This window comes from Amblyomma americanum, chromosome 8 (genome assembly GCF_052857255.1).
Source record: "Amblyomma americanum isolate KBUSLIRL-KWMA chromosome 8, ASM5285725v1, whole genome shotgun sequence".
NCBI classification, from domain to species: Eukaryota; Metazoa; Arthropoda; class Arachnida; order Ixodida; family Ixodidae; genus Amblyomma; species Amblyomma americanum.
Genome location: NC_135504.1, coordinates 66,553,425 through 66,572,306, shown reverse-complemented (window position 1 = coordinate 66,572,306; position 18,882 = coordinate 66,553,425). Strand labels below are relative to the sequence as shown.

Sequence of the window (18,882 nt, the reverse complement as noted above, 5' to 3'; positions counted from 1 at the left end):
GATTGCAGCGCCATAACACACTGCCTAGCGAGAAGAGCAAGCAGTTTTGGGTAGTACTATTAGTACCTTTCCGCGCCACCTTCGGGCGCTTATTGGCGTGAACCTCCGTGCTCTGCCGAAGGCGTACGTGCCGTGCGTCAGCTATCTGGGCTACCCCGAGAGAAGCTAGGCAATGAATGCTGTCAGCCAAACGCGGGTATCTAATCGCGCAGGATGTGTTCTCGCGTTCGCAGCGGCCCAAGCGGCTGACAAAAGCAGTTTTGAGTCACCGAATGGAACAATTGCAGTGCCACCTTGGCAACGCAGGTTCCCCATAAAAGAACAAAAAGTAAGAGGCTTAACATGGCCGTAGGTCGTCCTACCAGTTACGTACAGGGGTGATGACTAGGACTAGGCGAAGCGGGTTCCTGGGAGGTCAGGGGCGCGACAGAGGGTCTCCGCGCAATCGGTGCATTTCAACACCTTCCGGTTGCTTCTAGGAGAGCTTACAATTTGTCCTCTGCGGCGCAGTGTTTACCCCTTCTCTTGGGTAAGCGGCCAGCGCACTACGACGGGTGTTGCGCTTGCATGCAGAAACGGGAGGAGAAGTTGTGTACCCCTCCGTTTCCTATAGTAGCTAGCGCGGTTTTTCCTTCTGGCGTTCACACACCTGCCGCTGGCTGGCCAAGTAAATGGGGCACGGTGTATCCCAAACCGCTGTGCTGCTGCGCCAGGAGTGGTATGAGGAGTCCGTTATCTGTGAATGTAACAAATGACCGACTCGGCATATGTGGCCATGTAGGTACTGTGGCGAAAAGTATGACTTCGCTCCGGAGCGTGGCGCAGTACGTTGGAAAGGGGTGAGGGGGATGGAGCTCTAAGCGAAGCATCTGACGTGCGCGAAAAAAAGGCGAGGGTTTGGCCATTCCAGAGATGGCGTCATCACTCAGCTCCCCCCCTCCTCCCACGACAAGATAATGCTTCGGTGCACTCGAGCGTCTCTGGCGTGCACATGATCAACGCGGCCTGCTACTTATCAGTCGCAGTCAAACGCTGGCATCATCTCCTAGGAAAGAAAATCAAAGCAAAAGAATAGAGGCGATGTCGTATCGGAAACTATATATGCTTCTCGAGCAAAATATGAGAACAACTTGAAGCGCACGCTATTCGCAGAGGTCGCCGCTAATGCGCTATTAAACACATGAGAATTTCAGAACAGATATTCCTTCTTTCAATAAGGCAAGAAAATGAAATGCGCGCTTTGTCGGCCATAATATTACTGGGTTAGTACAGCAGCAGGAACGATAGGCCGTACACAAAAGACACACCAGAAACCAGCAGTAGCACTAGCTGCTGCAGCGTCCTTGTCTTCGTCGTCGACTGCCCAGCGACACAACGTCTTCTTCGCTTCGTGACTGTGTACCGTAACACTAACCCCCACCCCCATCCGCCTCGCGGGAGAAGGCACAGTCCCGGGGTGGCCTAGGGGCAGGGTGCGAGTGGCAGGGTTTAAGACGGGCGACGTGCACAAGCTGTGTGGCAGGGACACGGAAGGAGAGTGGGGGTGCAGCGGCATGAGTTCGTAGGCCACATCGCTCAGTTGCCTCAAGACGCGGTAAGGACCGACGTAGCGAGGGAGGTGCTTCTCACACAGTCTTACACGGCGTGCAGGGAGCCAGAGGAGTACCAGGAAGCCGGGAGGGCTGTGGACGTCACGATGGTGAAGGTCGTAATGACGTTTTTGAGCTATCTGAGAAGCGTGGAGACGATCCCTAGCGATTCGGCTGGCGGCATGTGCACAGGCAATGACGTCACAAGCATAGCTGCTAGTGGAAGGGTCACAAGGCAGTAAGCTCTCAATGGGTAGCAACGGATCGCGGCCAAAGAGCAGGTGGAAGGGAGAGTATCCTGTGGTATCGTGGCGTGAGGAATTGTAAGCGAACGTCACGAAGGGTAAACAGACGTCCTAGACACGATGGTGTTGGAGACATGCATAAACGGCATGTCCGTCAGGGTGCGGTTAAGGCGCTCAGTAAGGCCGAAAGGCATGACTTTGAATTGGTACAGGCCATCGGGAGTGACAAACGCTGTCTTCTCACGATCCCGTTCGTCAACAGCAATTTGCCAGTAGCCTGAACGGAGATCAATATAAGAAAAATAGCTGGCACCGTGTAGGAAGTCGAGGACGTCATCAATTCTCAGATGTGGATAGACGTCTTTCTTTGTTGTTTGATTAGGATGGCGATAGTCGACACAGAAGCGCCAACTGCCATCTTTATTTTTGACCAACACCACAGGGCACGCCCACGGACTGCTAGAAGGCTCGACAATGTTGTTCACCAGCATCTTGTCCACCTCCGTCTGGATGACATGGCGCTCAGGAAGGGAGATACAATAAGGTCTTCTGTGTATGGGGCTGGCATCGCCCGTATTTATGTGAGGGGCCACGACAGTAGTTTGGCCGAGAGGAGGATTCCCGATATTGAAGACGTCACCGTTGGAAACTAACAGGGTGGAGAGCCCGTTGGCGTGGTCAGGTGGCAAATCCGCCGCGATCATTGCAAAAAAAAGGTCCGGACGTGAAGCCGCTGAGCGGGGATTAGGGAGACCAGACTGAGGCTGAGCTGCGAGAGCAGAAACTGTGCATTCAGCCAAAGGAAATAGTTCAGCGAGTGCGATTCCACAGGGTAAAACTTGAGTAGAGAGGATGAAGTTTGGAATCGGAAGGTAGGTGCAGTTACCGATGACGGTCAGGACGGTGTGTGGAAGGAGGACGTTTCGCTCAAGGATGACGTCCTTGATTGGGTAAGTGACGTAGGCACCTTCAGGCACGGAGGGAACCGGGGACATTGGAACATAGACTGCAGCATCACGCGGCAGGCGAGTAAATACACTGGTACAGAAGCGGGGCGGCTGGGAATCGGCGCTTTCAGAGCAGAGCGGCAGATCCAAACGAAGAAGGCCAGCGGAGCAATAAATTGGCGCCGCACGGGTCGTTAAAAAGTCGATGCTGAGTATCATATCGGGGGGGGGGGGGGGTAGTGGTCGAGCACAGTGAGCAGGACGGATGTAGTATGACCGGCAACGCAAACACGCGCAGTGCACATTCTAACAACGGCAGCAGCACTGCCGTCGGCGACACGAACGGCTGAGGAAACGGCGAGTGTCGCAACCTTCTTCAGACGACGGCGAAAGGAATAGCTCAGGACAGAAATCTGAGCGCCAGTGCCAATCAGAGCCGTAACTGGTGTGCCGTCCACGCAGATATTGAAAAGGTTTCGGCGAGGAGCGGGGGTGAGGAGAGGTTTTTCAGGCCGTGTCGTCAATGCAGCGTCACCTCCGGGAGCTGCATTGGTTTAGTTTTCCGAATGAGAGCCGGGTAAGGGTGGACTGGACGGGAGTTGGAAAATAAATCTGTGAGCGTGTTGACACGTAAACATTTTCGATGAGAGCGACACGCGAGACGAGGAGAAAAAGAGAGTGAAGTTGCGATGAGCGGGAGAGACGGATTTGAGGTGAAGGCGAGCGGCTGCACCTGCGTGGGGTCGGACTTTCGTTGGCATGTGAAAACTCGGGACGGGATTGTACAAAACTGTCTTCAAATTTGAACTCGGAGCTTTGCTGGCGAGACGTCTGGTTCCCTATGATACAAAACGTCTGCTGCCTTCCGTTGGCTTTATTTTTTCGTTATGAGGAAACGAAGCCAGTGCTTACATAGACTGCAACGCAGTCGCAGACTATCATGACATGTGAAATCAGTTTGAACACGCCAAGAGCTCCCATCGGCGTACCCGGTTATCGCAGCAATAAACAATCTACTTCGCGATAGCGAAATAGGGGAAGCTCAGGGCCGACTGCGCATCTCTGGAATGGCAAACTCTCGCCTTTTGCATCGCTGCCTCATTGTGAGCTCGGCCGCCAGGTCACTGAGGAGACTTTGGCGCGTTGCAAGTCATACTGCGCGCGATAGTACAACCTGATTGAAGTGATACGCAAAGAGGACCCCAGGCTGCTGAAGGGAGCCGCTATAACTTTAGAGTGTCATGCCCTTCAGGCGGAGCTTAATGTTCCCTCAAGTTTTCTGCTGTGCTCTGGAAGTGCTCTGGTTACCACGAGCCAGCCTGATGTACTGCTTCCGTCATCTTGGAGCACGGCTGCATCGCGTACTCAGCGGGTGCTGTGGAAACGTCTGTCGCCTTGCTACAGCCCGTGAGGATAGGGTCCATTGATAATGTGGCCGCAGCTGACAGAGGACAGGGTTAACTGGAGAGATATTTGAGTAGCCTTTGCCCTGCAGAAGATATAGTGTGGCTTATGGTGGTGGTGGTGTATTTTTCGGCTGTGTCTCTAGATTTAGAGAGCATGGCGAGTACACAGTCGAGTGGTTGACGGTCGAACGCAACGCGAACGGGCTCTCTAGAAGATCGATATCCCAATCTTTGTGCCTCTCAGAGAAAGCGACACATGTTCTTGACGTTGCGGCTGACTCGCCTTGTGGGCATAGTAGCTGGTCGTTTTCTTGTGGTCCGTGCCAAGTGCTAGCACCTATCACCAAACACCAACCTTGGCAGTCAAGTTGGACGCGTTGTCCGATCTCAATTGCTCTGGGAAATCGAACCTGGTGCTGCATACCTTCTCCAGCTTCTCAATGATTGCTTCGGCCGCAATTGTTTTGGGGGTTAGCTGAACCCACTTGCTTGAAGTGATCCGTGACCACCAACAGGAATCTGTACTTGCTTGGTGTCATGCGGTACAGTCCCATGATGTCATACGAACGATTCGGCAGTGCCTGGCTATCAATCGGCTCCATGAGGCAAGGCGGTATACCGACTCGGGATTTTACGCCTTTACATAAGTCGCACGGACGAGAGTAGCGTCTTATGTCCCTTTCCATTCCTGGCTAGATAGCGAATCTACGCTACACGCAAGTATTGAGGCCAGGCGTGCCCAACGAATAATGAGTCGTGAAAAAAGCGTAAGAGTAACGCTCTCAATGCTCGTGGTATCTCCTCCTTGAACACTTGTGTCGTCCTCTGTTGCCTGGGTATATTGAGATACAAAAGAAAGAAGTCCGAAGTGATGGCCCTCTTCATGACAAAAGTACAGAAAGCGCTTGCTATTTCTCTACTAAAAGCCCACACGTCCCGAAAATAACCGCAGGTGCTTCGGGCACACCTCAGTTCATTTGTGTTCGTTGGGCAGAGCTTGTCGACAGCAACTTATTCTTGTGTGATCGACTAAAATAATCCCGAAGACGGAGGCGGATTTATGAGGTAGCCCTGGAAGAGATGGGTGGGAGGGGCAGTCCCGTTTGAGTCATGCGTTCTTGGAAAGAGATGCCGCATAGTTTTCCTATCCAAAATTTCTTGCTTCCACCATAGAAAAATTTACTCACCTCCCCCCCCCCCCCCCCCCCCCCCCCCACCCCCCCCCCCCCCCCCCCCCCCCCCCCCTCCGTCAACTTTCCTCTTAAATCCGCCTCTGCCCGAACATGCTGTTCCGGGTCACACTTGTTGGTCGGTATGCCACAGATTGCTGTATTAATTATTCCTTTCTTGACGGGCACAGCGCGCATACATACCAGCTTTACTGCTATTAATAAGCCCTCAGCCATGCGTCCGAAGCTTTTGAGAGATCACTTAAGAGGAGAGGTATGGAAACATCCTGGGCACGTGCTTCATTCATCATTCACTCATCATTCAATTCATCTTTGTCATGTGTGACAGCACTTGCATTCCATAAAACAACTAGTAGAGCAGGAGGCATTACACTTTATTCGTTCTTTTTGTGGAAGTCATAAACTGAGCAGTGCTGAAAAAATAATGCGAACAGGATGACAAGAGCAACGTTGAAACAAATATAGTCTCAACTCGCTACGCAATGTTTTTGTATTAAGAAGAATGGCCGCTGTAACGATGCTGTTACTGTATTCTCGTAAAAAGGAGCTGCTGGGAAGAAAATTATGTGACGTAAGTCAACAGCAAGTTTCCACCTTGTTGCTGTCATAAATGATGTCCACAGAGAGCCAACGCGCTTGGGCGAATCCTTATCTGTGCCGGCTCCTTACGTCCAGAACCCTCACTCCAACGAGACATCCGTCACCGCATTTCATCAAAATGATGCAATATTTTCAGCACTCGATATGTCCTGCGATAAGCGAATTCCCAATGCTCAGTTTAACACACTTGCACTGCTGCGCGTCACAGCAATCTACTAATGTTGCTAGTATAACACTGCGGCAAGTGCAGCTAAAGGGCAAAGGCCGTGCACAGCTGTATTCTATGACAAGCCGTTAATAGTGGGCTAGAAATTGTTTCCATTACGCTAGCTCATGATCGTGGTGGCCATAATTTTGTGCTCGTAGGCAATGCCTACTTGCAGTTGGATACCGGTGTGCTAATAGGCGACTACATTATGGCAGGTTGGAAACATGGGCGAATGCCGGGCATCAACGATTCCTCCGTAGGTTTAAATACAAATGAGAAAAACACTAAACCGATATATGCAAATGTTCAGATATATGTCCAGCTTGTTTGTTATCATAAGCTAACGCGACAATCACGCTCTTCTCCTTGACCTGTTGCACATTGATAGAGCTTAAATAAACCAGCGCAAAGATGCCGAAAGGAGATAGAATTTCTGTATTTCTCCATGTTTTACCCCTAAAACGAAAGCAGTGTTGAATTCTCTGCCCGTTTGTTGCATTCTTGTTGACTGGTTCACATTTTCCCAAGCTCATGCTCAGTGGTGAAGCTGTGTACTTTATGTCATCTTGCCGAAAGAGCATATAAATAGAAGCAAATAAATAAATCAACTATACGCGCCTTGTTCGTTGGTATAAACATAGTCCTGGACCGATGCCGGCCCAGAAATGTTCAAGTATTTGTGCTCTCGCGTGTACCACCGAACAGCTCACACAGTCTGACACGTACAGCCTCATCTGAGACTTGCTCTGCTAAGAAAGCGATCCCGGAAGGTGGTGGAGCCCCGTCCACAGTGAATAGAAGTGTCCTACTGTAGTCTCTCGCTGAGCCATGGGAGAAACTTGGTGATCCGCGCGTAGATGCCGGGGTATCCCCGCGTAGCGCACCTTTTTCCGGATGACACGACACCGATGAGGAAGTAGCGATCATCGTCTGGAAGCACCAGCGGGCCTCCTGAATCACCCTGAAAGCCACAAACAAACATCGGCTTAGTTCACAATATGTGACCTTATAGTGCTGTAGCACTGCAGCTTCAGCCCTTTTGTCGCTTTCTGTAAGGTCCCAAAGTGTGCCAACCAGGGATTGAGGACAGTCTATACTAGGTGGCAGGTGAGCCACCTTTTTCACGGGACATTGTGACATCATAACAACCTGCCCATCGGATCCGCGCGTGAAAGCAGCACAGGTAACAGGCCCAATGTTGCAAATGTATTCTCAAATACGTATCCAAAGTAGGACCACAGCAAATTTAAACCATTAGCCGACTACCTGTGCAGTTTTGGTTTGAATAACGCGCTACACACTAACAAAACGACACCGGAACGAAGGACACAGGACAAGCAGCACAGGTATTCGGCCCAATGTTACAGATGTATTGGCAAATACCTGTCGAACGTAGGACCAGAGCCAAACCATCCAGCTCCAATATTCGGCCGACTACATGTGCAGCTTGGGCGCTGTGGGAGGTGGCAGTTCAGTTATAGATGGGTCGCGACAGGTTGCTCTGGAAGAGCATACTGGAGCAAACTGCCCTCCAAAGCAGCACAGGTAATCGGTCCAGTGTTGCAGATGTATTGGCAAATGCCTGTCCAACGTATACAGGACAAGAGCAAAACCATTCAGCTCCAATATTGGGCCGACTACCTGAGCACCTTGGCCGCTTTGGGAGGTGGCAGTTCAGTTATAGATGGGTCGCGACAGGTTGCTCTGGAAGAGCATATTGGATCTCACAAGCAGCAGCAATGGGAGCACCTTTTTGTTTGTTTATGGGGGTTTAACGTCCCAAAGCGACTCACGCTATGAGAGACGCCGTAGTGAAGGGCTCCGGAAATTTCGACCACTTGGGGTTCTTTTACGTGCACTGACATCGCACAGCACACGGGCCTCAAGAATTTCGCCTCCATCGACATTCGACCTCCGCGGCCGGGATCGAACCCGCGTCTTTCGGGCCGGCAGCCGAGCGCCATAACCACTCAGCCACCGCGGCGGCTCTGGGAGCACCTTCCATCGCAGGGCCAGTGGCGCATCCATTCTGCTGCACCACAGCGCCAGTACTGTTGTGAGGACAACCTGGGAGCTGTCAATGAAAACCAGACTTGAACCGAAATGAAAACTGGTGCAAGCACACCTAATTTGCACTTGGCCTAACTATGATAAATAGTGCGTCATTTTTTCTTATTTAATGGGACGCTAAAGAATCGTTGGCCTCTGTAGATAAGGTTATACGGTAAGAGGTTCCTCTCACCAGAAACTGAGCTTTTAAAAGCTAGAAAAGACCACAAAGCGGAATGCGGGCGTCGCCACCAGTGGCCGATTTAGCAAGTGAAATGCGGGCGTTACGAAGTTTTCTGGGCTTGGGTCCCGGAGGCCGTGATGCGCTTCCGTCCGGTTCAAAACGACGGCAACCCGCCTATATCGGTTACGACGTCACGAGTTTGAATCGAGAGGCGTCGAGATTCTTTTTCTCAGCGATAAAATTTGTATTTTCTGGCAGAGAAACGTCGGCATAGCCAGCAATAGCCCAACTACAGTTCCCGCCAAATGTCGCATCATGTTCAATACTGTGACGCAAGCAGCCTATAACACTTTTAGAACAGAGTATTCATTGCGAAACTGTTTGGATATATGGTGTAGCTCCCGCTCTCAGCGTAGGAAACATCCGCTGTGTACTCTGAGTTTAACTAAATCAATCAGTTTTGTTCATATGCCGGCCTTAGACTCGTTAGCTGCCAAAGAAAAGCGGCAACCTCTAGAAGCGTGGACGCATCTGCAGATGGGGCTGTATCGGTCATCATAATGTCTGCGGCGTGCAAGGATCATGACGCATGGCTCAGTTATCTTCTCAAGCGTGAACTTAGCAGAAGCGGTGAGATGTGAGAGGCCCGAAGGACTTCCATGTAAACAAAACATCTTCGATGTGGTCAAGAAAGTAAACAGGTAATGAAAAGAATCAAGAGAGAAAGAAACAAAGAGAACAATTTCAAAGAAGTTAGTTTTTATCGGGTCCGCTCACATGAGACAGTTCCAGAACCTTTGCAACAGAAACAGAGGTCAGCCGGACTCTGACAGTGCAATGCAAGTCGAAATTCGCATGCTTCAGACAGGGAACCTATCGGGTTTGAATAGCTCCTATGTTCTTCTAATATTTTTTCATACTTTTACTTGTTATCATTTGCACTCTCCCTGCGCTATCTGCTCGCGACAGTGATAAGGGGACAATTGGTGCCAGTCGAATGGCTATTACACGTTTCTCCTCATCCTTTGTATAGGTATTTACTGTTTCTAGCCGCTGCTGTGGCTCAGTGGTTATGCTGCTCGGCCGCTGACCCGAAAAACGCGGGTTAAATCCCGACCGCACTGTTCACATTTCGACAGAGGTAAAATTATAAAGGCTCTGCACTGTGCGATGTCAGTGCACCCTAAAGAACTACAGGTGGTCGAAATCACCCGGATTCCTCCACTGCGGTGCCCCTCACAGGCAGAGTCACTTTGGGACGATAAACCCCAAACAGCCAAACCAAACCAAACTTACCATCTCCTGCGCGCACTCTCAGAAAAGAGTTCTTTGAGGCAGCATGTGCCCTCAGCTGACCACTTAGTATTAGTGAAAATAGAAGAGCACAAGGATTGCATTCTTTCAGCGGAGAAAGTTTTACCACCCCGTATTATCAATATTATTGGGCGAGAACATGAGTATCGGTGACTGTGCTGTGCCCTGAACAAGCTTTGAGCAGGCAGTTTGCATATAACCACAGACAACTAAATCATATGCGCTGCATGGGCGCTTTTGAAATGGCCGCCGACAACTGTTTAAATTATGTTTCGATTGAAGCGTCACCTGGCATGAATCCACGCGTCCGTTGCCGTCGCCCGCACACAGGTGTACGCTTGAGATGGGCATCTCCTTCACGAACGCCTTCTTGCAGGCGTCCTCGTCCCAGACCTTGATCTGTGCCTCTCTGAGCACGTCACTGCTCTCTCCGTCTGCGTGGGCAACAAGACGAATTCGTTAATGACCAGAAACTAAAAGCAAGATGAACTGTCAAGGAAGGTGAAACTCCCCTTCTAGAAAAACAATAAAGGTCGGTTTCACATGTTCACCTTTGACTGAACCAAAACTCCAGGCTTTTATATAACCATTGCATGGGTCAGCTTTCCGGATAAAAAAATATGAGGAGATACTGAAGCTCCGCCTTGAGGGTACGACGCCATAGCGTAAATGAATCCCTTCAGGGTCACATTTGCGTATCACTTCACAGATTCACGGGTGCTGTTCCCTCTTTCGCCATCACATAACGCTTCATTATCATTATCATCATCAACCTGACTAGGCCCACTCCCACACCTACCATACATCTTCTCTCACATCTCTAAAATTAACGCTGCCCGTGCCAGCTGCGGCCACCCTATCCCAGCCAACTTCTTAATATCAACCGTCAACCTTACTTTCTGCCTTCCCCTGTTACGTTTGGCTTCTCTTGGAATCCGGTCTGTTGCCCTTAAGGACCATCGTGCCTTTGCATTACATGTCCTGCCCAAGCCTATGTCTTCCTTCTAATTTCGATTAGGATGTCATTAACGCGCGTGTGTACCACTCGGCTGTCTTCCTGTCTCCTAACCTTACACCTGTCATTTTTCTTTCCATAACTCGCTGCACTGTCCTTAACTTGAACCTTTTCGTTATCCTCCACGTTGCTGCTCCATAGCTAAGTACCGGTAAGATAAATCATCATCATCATCATCATCATCATCATCATCATCATCATCATCATCATCATCATCATAATCAGCCAGACTACACCCCTACACGGCAAAGGCATCTCCAATGTCTCTCCAAATAACCCTGCGCCCACCCTGTGCCTTCGAACTTCCTAATCTCATCCGCCCACCTAACCATCCGGTAAGATACAACTGTTGTGTATTTCCCACACATGTGCAATGACAAATACGCAAAGTTAACAGCGCGACAATTGCGCGACATGCATCAGTTACAGCTTCTCAAGTCCTCTAGAAATTACGACACAGTTCCTTCATTCATGTGTGCTTCGCGGGGGGTATAGAGCAATCACTTTCTCCAATCGTCACCAGCCAACGGTATTTTTATTTTGCAATCCAGGGCACACCTTAGTCAGGTTTGATTGTCCCTAAACTTCCGCTGCGTAGTCTTTTTTATAGTAAATAAAGCGGCTAATAATAAGATAACTACCCGCAGCGATGGCAGAGTGGTTATGGCACTCAGCTGCTGACCCGAAATATGCGGGCTCGATCCCAACCGTGGGGGTAAAATTTCGATGAAGGCGAAATTCTAGACCCGGGGTTCGAACCCGACCGCGGCGGATGCGTTTTTATGGAGGAAAAACGCTAAGGCGCCCGTGCGCTATGCGATGTCAGTGCACGTTAAAGATCCCCAGGTGGTCCAAATTATTCCGGAGCCCTCCACTACGGCACCTCCTTCTTCCTTTCTTCTTTCACTCCCTCGTTAATCCCTTCCTTACGGCGCGGTTCAGGTGTCCAACGATATATGAGGCAGATACTGCGCCATTTCCTTTCCCCAAAAACCAATTAATAATTATTATTAAATTCTTGAGGCTCGTGTACTGTGCGATATCATTGCATGCTAAAGAACCCCAAGGTGGTAGAAATTTCTGGAGCCCTACGCTACGGCGTCCCTCATAGGCTGAGTCGTTTTGGGACGCTACACCTCCATGAACCAAACAAATAATTAGATAACAGGATGAATTCCGCGCTTGGTGAGAAGGGAACTTACTGAACGCCGTGGTTCCCCATCCGGTGACAAAGGCGTGGTAGCCGTCCAGGTTACCGTTATTGAAGTGGTCGCCGTAGGGTAGGCACACGGGCCTCACGAACTGGTTGAACGTCACCGGCCGCTCCAGGGTGAGCACGGCCACGTCGTTCTCGAAGGTGCGCTTCACGAAATCCGCATGCCTTTCCACCTTGACTACGGCAATGTCGACGGACATCACGGGGTCGTCGTCGCGCACCAGGTTGTGGTCTCCCAGGCGCACCGTGAGAGACGACGCTGGGTAGCTGCGCGATAGTCACCGGGCCTCGTCATGACGCTGTCCAACCAAGCACGCATTGTTTGCTTCTTTAACGTGTGGTGTCTCTTTACACGGCTCCAGGTGCTCGTTACTCTTTACAAATTGTTTAGTTTCAAACTCGAAGCAAAAAAAGCATGCACCTAGGAAAATCCCCCTCTTCCCTTTTCATTGTTTTTATTGTCACGGTCATTGCTACGTTAGTGAAAAGTTCACTTTATGGCTGGTATGTGAAACGTGTACAGCTCAGACGAGCTGCAGCCAGAGTAATAGAGCAATAGAGTTCTGCAGGCAACTGACAATGCGTAGGTTCACTTCGTTGTGATGCGGGAAAGCTGGCAGTCGAGCGAAAGGAATCGATTATCATCCATTGTCACTAAGGTGATCAGACACGCGGAACTATGAATATACCTGATCGCTCGATGCCCGACGACGACGCAGTGAGCGGCTGTCACCACGTGACGGTCAGTAACCAGGGCACCACCACAGGCGGCATTGTTGGCGCCACCACTCTTTATGTAGACGGCTGCCTGCAGGCGAAAAGAGTTTACAACAGCCTTTTAAGAAGGGAATGACCATCAAAATTAACCTTAGCGCAACACGTCTTGCAGGTATACTAAGGAAGCTGTTAGTGGAAACTGCCATTTACTGAATCGTGCTCGGCTTTGAATGACTACACGTTGGACTACCGTGTTACTGTGGTTAGCGAGCTATATTCGCTGGCCTTGACCCGTAGCACCACCTACCAAGAAAATCCAAGCAGCGCGCTCTGCTTCATAACACTGGCCCGAACTTTGTTCTTTTCAACACTAAGCAAAGAGAGCAAGGTTTGACGGATAGCCTCCGTCCGATAGCCTACGCATCGACAAGGGGACTTATCTTACAGACGAAGACAACAAGTTCGGTCGTTGAGAAGTTGGCTAAGCGCACATAGGCTCCGCCATAAACCCTCGTTCATCTTGTTTTTGTCAAGAAGGTCATTTTCCTTCCCTTTGTTGCTCCTCGTTGTCTTCTCTGTACAATGTCAGAACTAAAGCAGAAAGTTGATTCCTGACAGCGCTTATGAAAATGTGGTGCTGGCTACATGACGTGAGCTTTCTGACATGGCGGACCTCAACAGTCTCCGAAGCTAAGGAGCAAACTCAGGAGCTTCCTAAGCTTCATTGCAACTATATTTCACCTGCGGCTGTGTGCCAAGCGCGGGGTGCTGCTTGTATGGCCCGCCTGGAAATTGGAGTGCTTAAGTAAAATATGCGAAATCTCGTTGAGCGATTGGTGTAGGCAGAATAGCGAGGAGGTGCACCTACCATCCAAGGCCATGCGCCGGGTTTAGACTCACGACCTCCCACGATGCGGTCGGTGCTGAAGTTGGTAAAGCCGCACCCTGCATGGCACGGCAAACAAAATAAAGAACTACAGTGAGTCAAGTAAGAGAGATATTCTCTCCAAAGTTTATGTGGCGTTCTGTATATCCACAACTCATAAATTACCACATTATAACTAGACGAATTTCTTCATCTTGCTCGCGAGAGAAGGGCCGTCCTAGGTCATTATTCTGTGTGAAAAGTACACATCAGGGCACTGTCTTGTCGTAAAAGTGGCCTGTTTGGCGCTTACGACATCACCGCGCGGAACTATTCTGCCTCGTCTGGCCGTTAAGGCATTTCTCAGCATTTCTTGTTGAAACAGTATAGCTTTTACTGTGTCAGTAAGAGCTGTGAAGGAGTCTTTGCGAACCGCAGCGGTTAGCTCTATTCACATGCCAGTGCTTAGCTCCACGAACAGTCATTTCTAGGTGAACAATTGCCGTGAACAACTCAGATTAATCTTTGGATTGAAGACATATTCTTGAGCTGAAATAGTCTGTCGATGGTGTTACGGTCCACACAGGCATGTCACTGCCGAAGTGCAGGTCAGGATCATGTGCTCCTTGAAAATAAGCAAAAGGTAAACTGTACGGTGAAGACGTCACCTGGAGAGATGCGGAGAACTTGAAAGGATCCCTTATTGCGCACACTTACCAGCGGGCAGGAAGCGAGGGTAGTTGGCGATTTTTGGCCCTTCGAGCTGGTAAGAGATGTCCCGGGTCGGTGGGCCCTGTGTAGGCGGCTGTGTGATAGGCGGTTGCCGAGGGAGTGGCTGCCTGATGGGGGGTTGCCTTATGGGGGGTTGCCTGATGTGTGGCTGCCGATTGGGCGATTGGCGATTCGGTGGTGTCAGCGGCCCGCCTCTCGGACAGCAGAGCAGCGGCACGTGGCGCCGGTAGCCGCAGATGTACCGCCGCAGGAAGCTGCGGTCACGGACGGACTGCAGCGCTGGGCATCGGGCCAACTCGACACAGCTGCCTGCCTCGTTGGACGGTGTGCTGCAGCCGTGTACCTTCGGGAACTCGAACGTGAACCTGCCCTGCGCCTGAGCCAGGCCCTGGACACTGCCCGCAACCAGAGTTAACAGTGCCAGGAGGACTCCCTTTGAACCCATGGTGTGGACGCCGAGGGCTCGTTTACTGTTCCTTGCTGCGGTTAGGCCTGATGGCGCGGACACTTGATGGGCTGGAGGTGGTTTCACTCCTTAGTTGGCTCTGCGCGTGATGTCGTCGGAGAAAACGCTGTCATCATTAGGTGCGCCCTTATCCCCGCACAACTATACATGCACCAATGAAAACGCTTCCTGGTTTCGCCGCTAGCCCCAGTTTCGAAAAGTATCCAGACAACACGCTTGAAATATAGGCGTGGTTTTCACCCCAGAAGTGCATTTCGAAATGCTTAACCAAAAAATAAAAGCTGCGTAAGCGGAGCTTGAAAAGATACAGCTATCACCCATTCCCATCACACATATTCAATGGTCTGTCCTCCTTGTTAAGCGTGTCGTTGACGTGCTATAGCAGGCAGACGTACTCGCACTTTTAACCCTCGCGTGAACGGCATTTTATCTTTGCCTTGCTAAAAGCGTAAATATGTTAATAGGGCGGCCAGGGAATATGTGGCACTTCACCAATTATCTGTTAAAAGTTCAGAACCGAGAATCAAGAAAATTTTCGCCACTACAGGAACAATAGGAATTTAAAGTGGGGCACCTTTAACAAAATAAACGTAGGGTGATTTCAGGTTGTCTTGACAAAATTTCTCGTTACAGGTGCAGAAAAATATAATTCTCTCCGTTCGTCATTGCTGCCTGGATGAGCAAGAAATGAAGAGGATGCAGAAAACCTGCAACATGAAGACGAAACTTCCTCCCAATTTTTTTGTGGCGAAAAAATCCACTAGATGTACATTTCAAGGACCACCCCGCCTGAGAGGTGCGCATAAATCCGTCCGTACCTTAAACTTGTCCAACGTTCGTGGACAAAAATTTGGAAAATTGTAAAACTGTAAAATACTGGTGAAGAAATATTGAAGGTAATGTTTCATTCCTCTGATATGTAGCAAACGTTTTCTTTTCTAGTGTTTCCATCGCTCGCATCGAGGAGTTAAGACTGCCATAAAAATCAATGGGGAACGCTTTTAAGGATACAAAAAACGCTAATACCAATAATTGCAAGCCTGCCAAGGGGAGATTTGAAGTTATATTGGCTGCTACAGTGAAAGCTTACAATTTGTGAAAAAAATTGCGCCCATATACATTTTTCTCATCCATATGCTGTTGTCCAGAATTGCTGGCCATGGTTTCTGATGATTATGAACCTTATACAGGTGCGCTGAAAAAAAAAATGTACTAGTTGACTGCTACGTCGGATGCATGTGCGCGTATTGAGAGCCTGTGCTCCACATGCTGCTGCAGTTAAGCGACGGGACCCACTTCTTTCGAATTCTAATATTCAGCGTATATTGTAGTTCATCTTGGTGCGGGGGCAACGTATAATATCCATTCCTGGAATGGCGCGCTTTATAAAAGCTTTCTCCACGGTGCGCCGATCTGACACTCGGGTGGAGATAGATGGGTTGCCGAAATTCTCTTTAGCAGCACAACTTTTATGCCTCTTGTGAATGACTCAAAATAAAAATAAAAATATGGTTGCCTTTCCCACTCACCGATGCAGATATTTTAGCGCGGAAAATATATCATACGAACTGCGCCCAAGTAGTTGCCACAAACTGAAATTTCGGAGCACTCGATAGTTTTGTGCAGAGAGCTTAAAATTTATCTCCTGGTGTGAGGGCGAACAATTCTGGACAAAAACATTTTTGAGCCGGAAACCGTTTATGAACGCAATTTTTATCATAAAATGTAAGATTTTACAGTAACAATCAATATACTCGCAGATAACCTGACGGCAGTCTTTTATTTTTTTTCTATTAACGTATTTGATATCGATGGGCCGCGGAAGTCGGCGATGCCTTTCCTCTACCTTATCGTCAGGTACACTTTGTTAGAAAATATAGTTCAGAGGGGAACAAATCTTTAGGCATCAGAGGACGCGGATATAGCGCCTCTACACAAGTTAAAGTCGGATTGAATGAAACTAACTGCTACATTCAGGGCCCGATAGTCCGTAGGAATGCTCATTGTGGCAGCGATCGCGTTGCAAGTAACATAAGGGAAGGGATAGTTGGTACTTTAAATGACTAATGGTTATGACGACTTTTAGCCATTATAACAAGACAACTGACAGAAATGCGAAATTATTTATTTTTCTTACTCAAAGGAAGCGAACGCAGTAGAACCGAGTTTCTAGATCTATTGAGTACTCTGAAAGACCTAGATAACACTGACGACCTGACCAATACCAAATTTTGTGGTACCCTCTGCCGTGTAGCTTGAGTTCAGTTTCCCGAGGTGAAGTCGATCAAAGGTGTTTGATTCGATGGCTTAAAAGTAGCGCACATGCAAAAGTTCTCCAAACAAGGTACGGATAATGAGTCTAATCATACCTGTACAACTTCTTAACTGTAGTAGGATGCAATTTTAAAAGAGGACGGCAGATGAGAACAGCGGGCCCTGGTCCACGGTATCCTCTATTACTGTGCCAACAATCGCAAAACAAATAAATTCATTTGTTGATGTTTGACTGTATCAAACAAGCTAGACGCATCAATATTCTTGAACTTGCAAATTCCTCTTGCAATATCTTCTTCTATAAGTTACAAGCAAAGTTTTAACAATGGTCCACTTGTAATCATGGAGGAATAAGGCTCAGTGGCCGTGAATATGGGTGGAACTTCAGTTCACTGCATACTTGAGTTGCATGCGACCACAAAAACCTTACCCCTTGTCAAACTAAACAACGGCCGCATTTCGGGAAATAATAATCGCTTCCAAGCCGCAGTTTGTCGCTCATGTTTGAGAATTCCTTCCGGTGCAACCTAAAAACACAACCAACCTCTCTCCCGCCTTAGGGGTCAATGTACACTTGAAGGGCCTCACTTGTCCGGCGATGATATCGATGAGTCTGAGTCGCTCCCTCGAGATTTTCCTTTCGGGCTTGCCTCTTTATCGAATGGCGACGTTTTTCCTCGGCTGTCTGATGGGGCTGAGCTGACCGACCGGTACAGTTGCTTCTTTCGAAGACGAAACCCGAAGAACACCTCCACAGTCTTCGCTCTAAGCCGTTTTTGTACTTAAGCTCGACTACTCTCTCCATTTATCTCTTGCCTAACACTAAGCTCCGCCCATTGCGTCCTCTTTCAGGCGTGGTCGTAAGAGGGCGAAGAAACAACCTCTCCTAGCGAGTCGTTGCACCAAGTCTCACCTGTTTCCGTTTTCCTCGAAGGAATACCTGTGGCGTTTCGCTCCGCAATGTCACGCCCCCGTAATTGGCGAAGACCTGCAACCATTACCTTTTCTTGAAATCCTCTTCGTTACCTTAAGCCTATCGGTTCTCTGACCTCTTATATGAGCACACAAATTAAACAATAGTTAGCTTTCAGCGCGTGATTAACGGACACAGTGAGTGACTTTTCGAGGGATTTTCAAAAGTAAAAACCTGAAACTGTCAGGCTGCTCCTGTTTGTTTATAAAAATGGAGCCTCTAGGGAAAGCATTGTTTCCATTTGTTTACAAACTATTCCGAACACAAAAACTTTGAATTGAGGGTATACAAACCCTTATTAATGAACACTTTTTCCAATCTAGTTCTCTCAAATAAAAATAATCAATGACGACACAGCTTGCCACGTGGTTCACAGTCAGTTTGAAAAGTATTTTTTTCTGAAGTGTGAAATGCCTCTGAGATTTGTCAGCTTTAGATTGCGAAGACGCCTACAGGCTGTAGTTTAAAAAAAGTGGTGGTATGTTTGCGAGTTGGGCCACATACAAATTAGGTGCGCTAGCAGTTTGGTTTTCCACTCGGTTCCGATGTTCAATAACAGTGCTCGCAGATGGCAGTTCTTCGGATAACGATATTGGGTAAATGTCTATATATGAGGAATTGGTCATTCTCTCCATTCATAGATTCCTAGGAGCCGTCCTACTATTCCCGGCGCAGTGGTGCAGCGGTCAAGCGATGCCCTTCTATGGCAGCCAATGCCCTTCTATGGCAGGCGCTGCCATCGGTGGGACTTGGGTTGCTTGGCTTGGGTTGCGATCCAGGTTGTTCTCTACCGAGAAGCCTCTCATAATTAATTCACCGACCGCCTGGCACAGTGGGCAGGTGAGCAGCGTGCCACAAAAAAAAAAGGCTTCTGGAAAACCGACAGACAGAA

General features: G+C 49.0%; 1 protein-coding gene across 2 annotated transcripts; it reads right to left on the bottom strand.

Annotated features, from left to right (window-relative positions):
- Nucleotides 1-5,740: 5,740 nt before the first annotated feature.
- On the bottom strand, nucleotides 5,741-17,835 carry LOC144101836 (venom protease-like). 2 transcript variants are annotated; one of them, XM_077635056.1, is made up of 7 exons: nucleotides 17,562-17,835; nucleotides 14,263-14,822; nucleotides 13,549-13,625; nucleotides 12,653-12,771; nucleotides 11,950-12,230; nucleotides 10,021-10,166; nucleotides 5,741-7,146 (listed from the first exon to the last, which is right to left on the bottom strand). In XM_077635056.1, the coding sequence occupies exons 2-7, from the start codon at nucleotides 14,720-14,722 to the stop codon at nucleotides 6,991-6,993; spliced, it is 1,239 nt and encodes a 412-aa protein (XP_077491182.1). In that variant the 5' UTR covers nucleotides 14,723-14,822; nucleotides 17,562-17,835; the 3' UTR covers nucleotides 5,741-6,990. The 2 variants fall into 2 exon arrangements, with proteins under 2 accessions (XP_077491182.1, XP_077491181.1); XM_077635055.1 differs by having other exon boundaries at nucleotides 17,606-17,835.
- Between the last annotated feature and the right edge of the window lie 1,047 nt (nucleotides 17,836-18,882).

Bases quoted from the DNA above. Each gene is read 5' to 3' on its own strand.
- LOC144101836 (XM_077635056.1), bottom strand. From the start codon at position 14,722: ATGGGTTCAAAGGGAGTCCTCCTGGCACTGTTAACTCTGGTTGCGGGC. The intron at 10,167-11,949 runs GTAAGTTCCCTT...TTGCCCACGCAG, and splicing joins ATGGGGAACCACGGCGTTCA to ACGGAGAGAGCAGTGACGTG. The intron at 7,147-10,020 runs GTGACGCTTCAA...TGTGGCTTTCAG, and splicing joins GACGCGTGGATTCATGCCAG to GGTGATTCAGGAGGCCCGCT.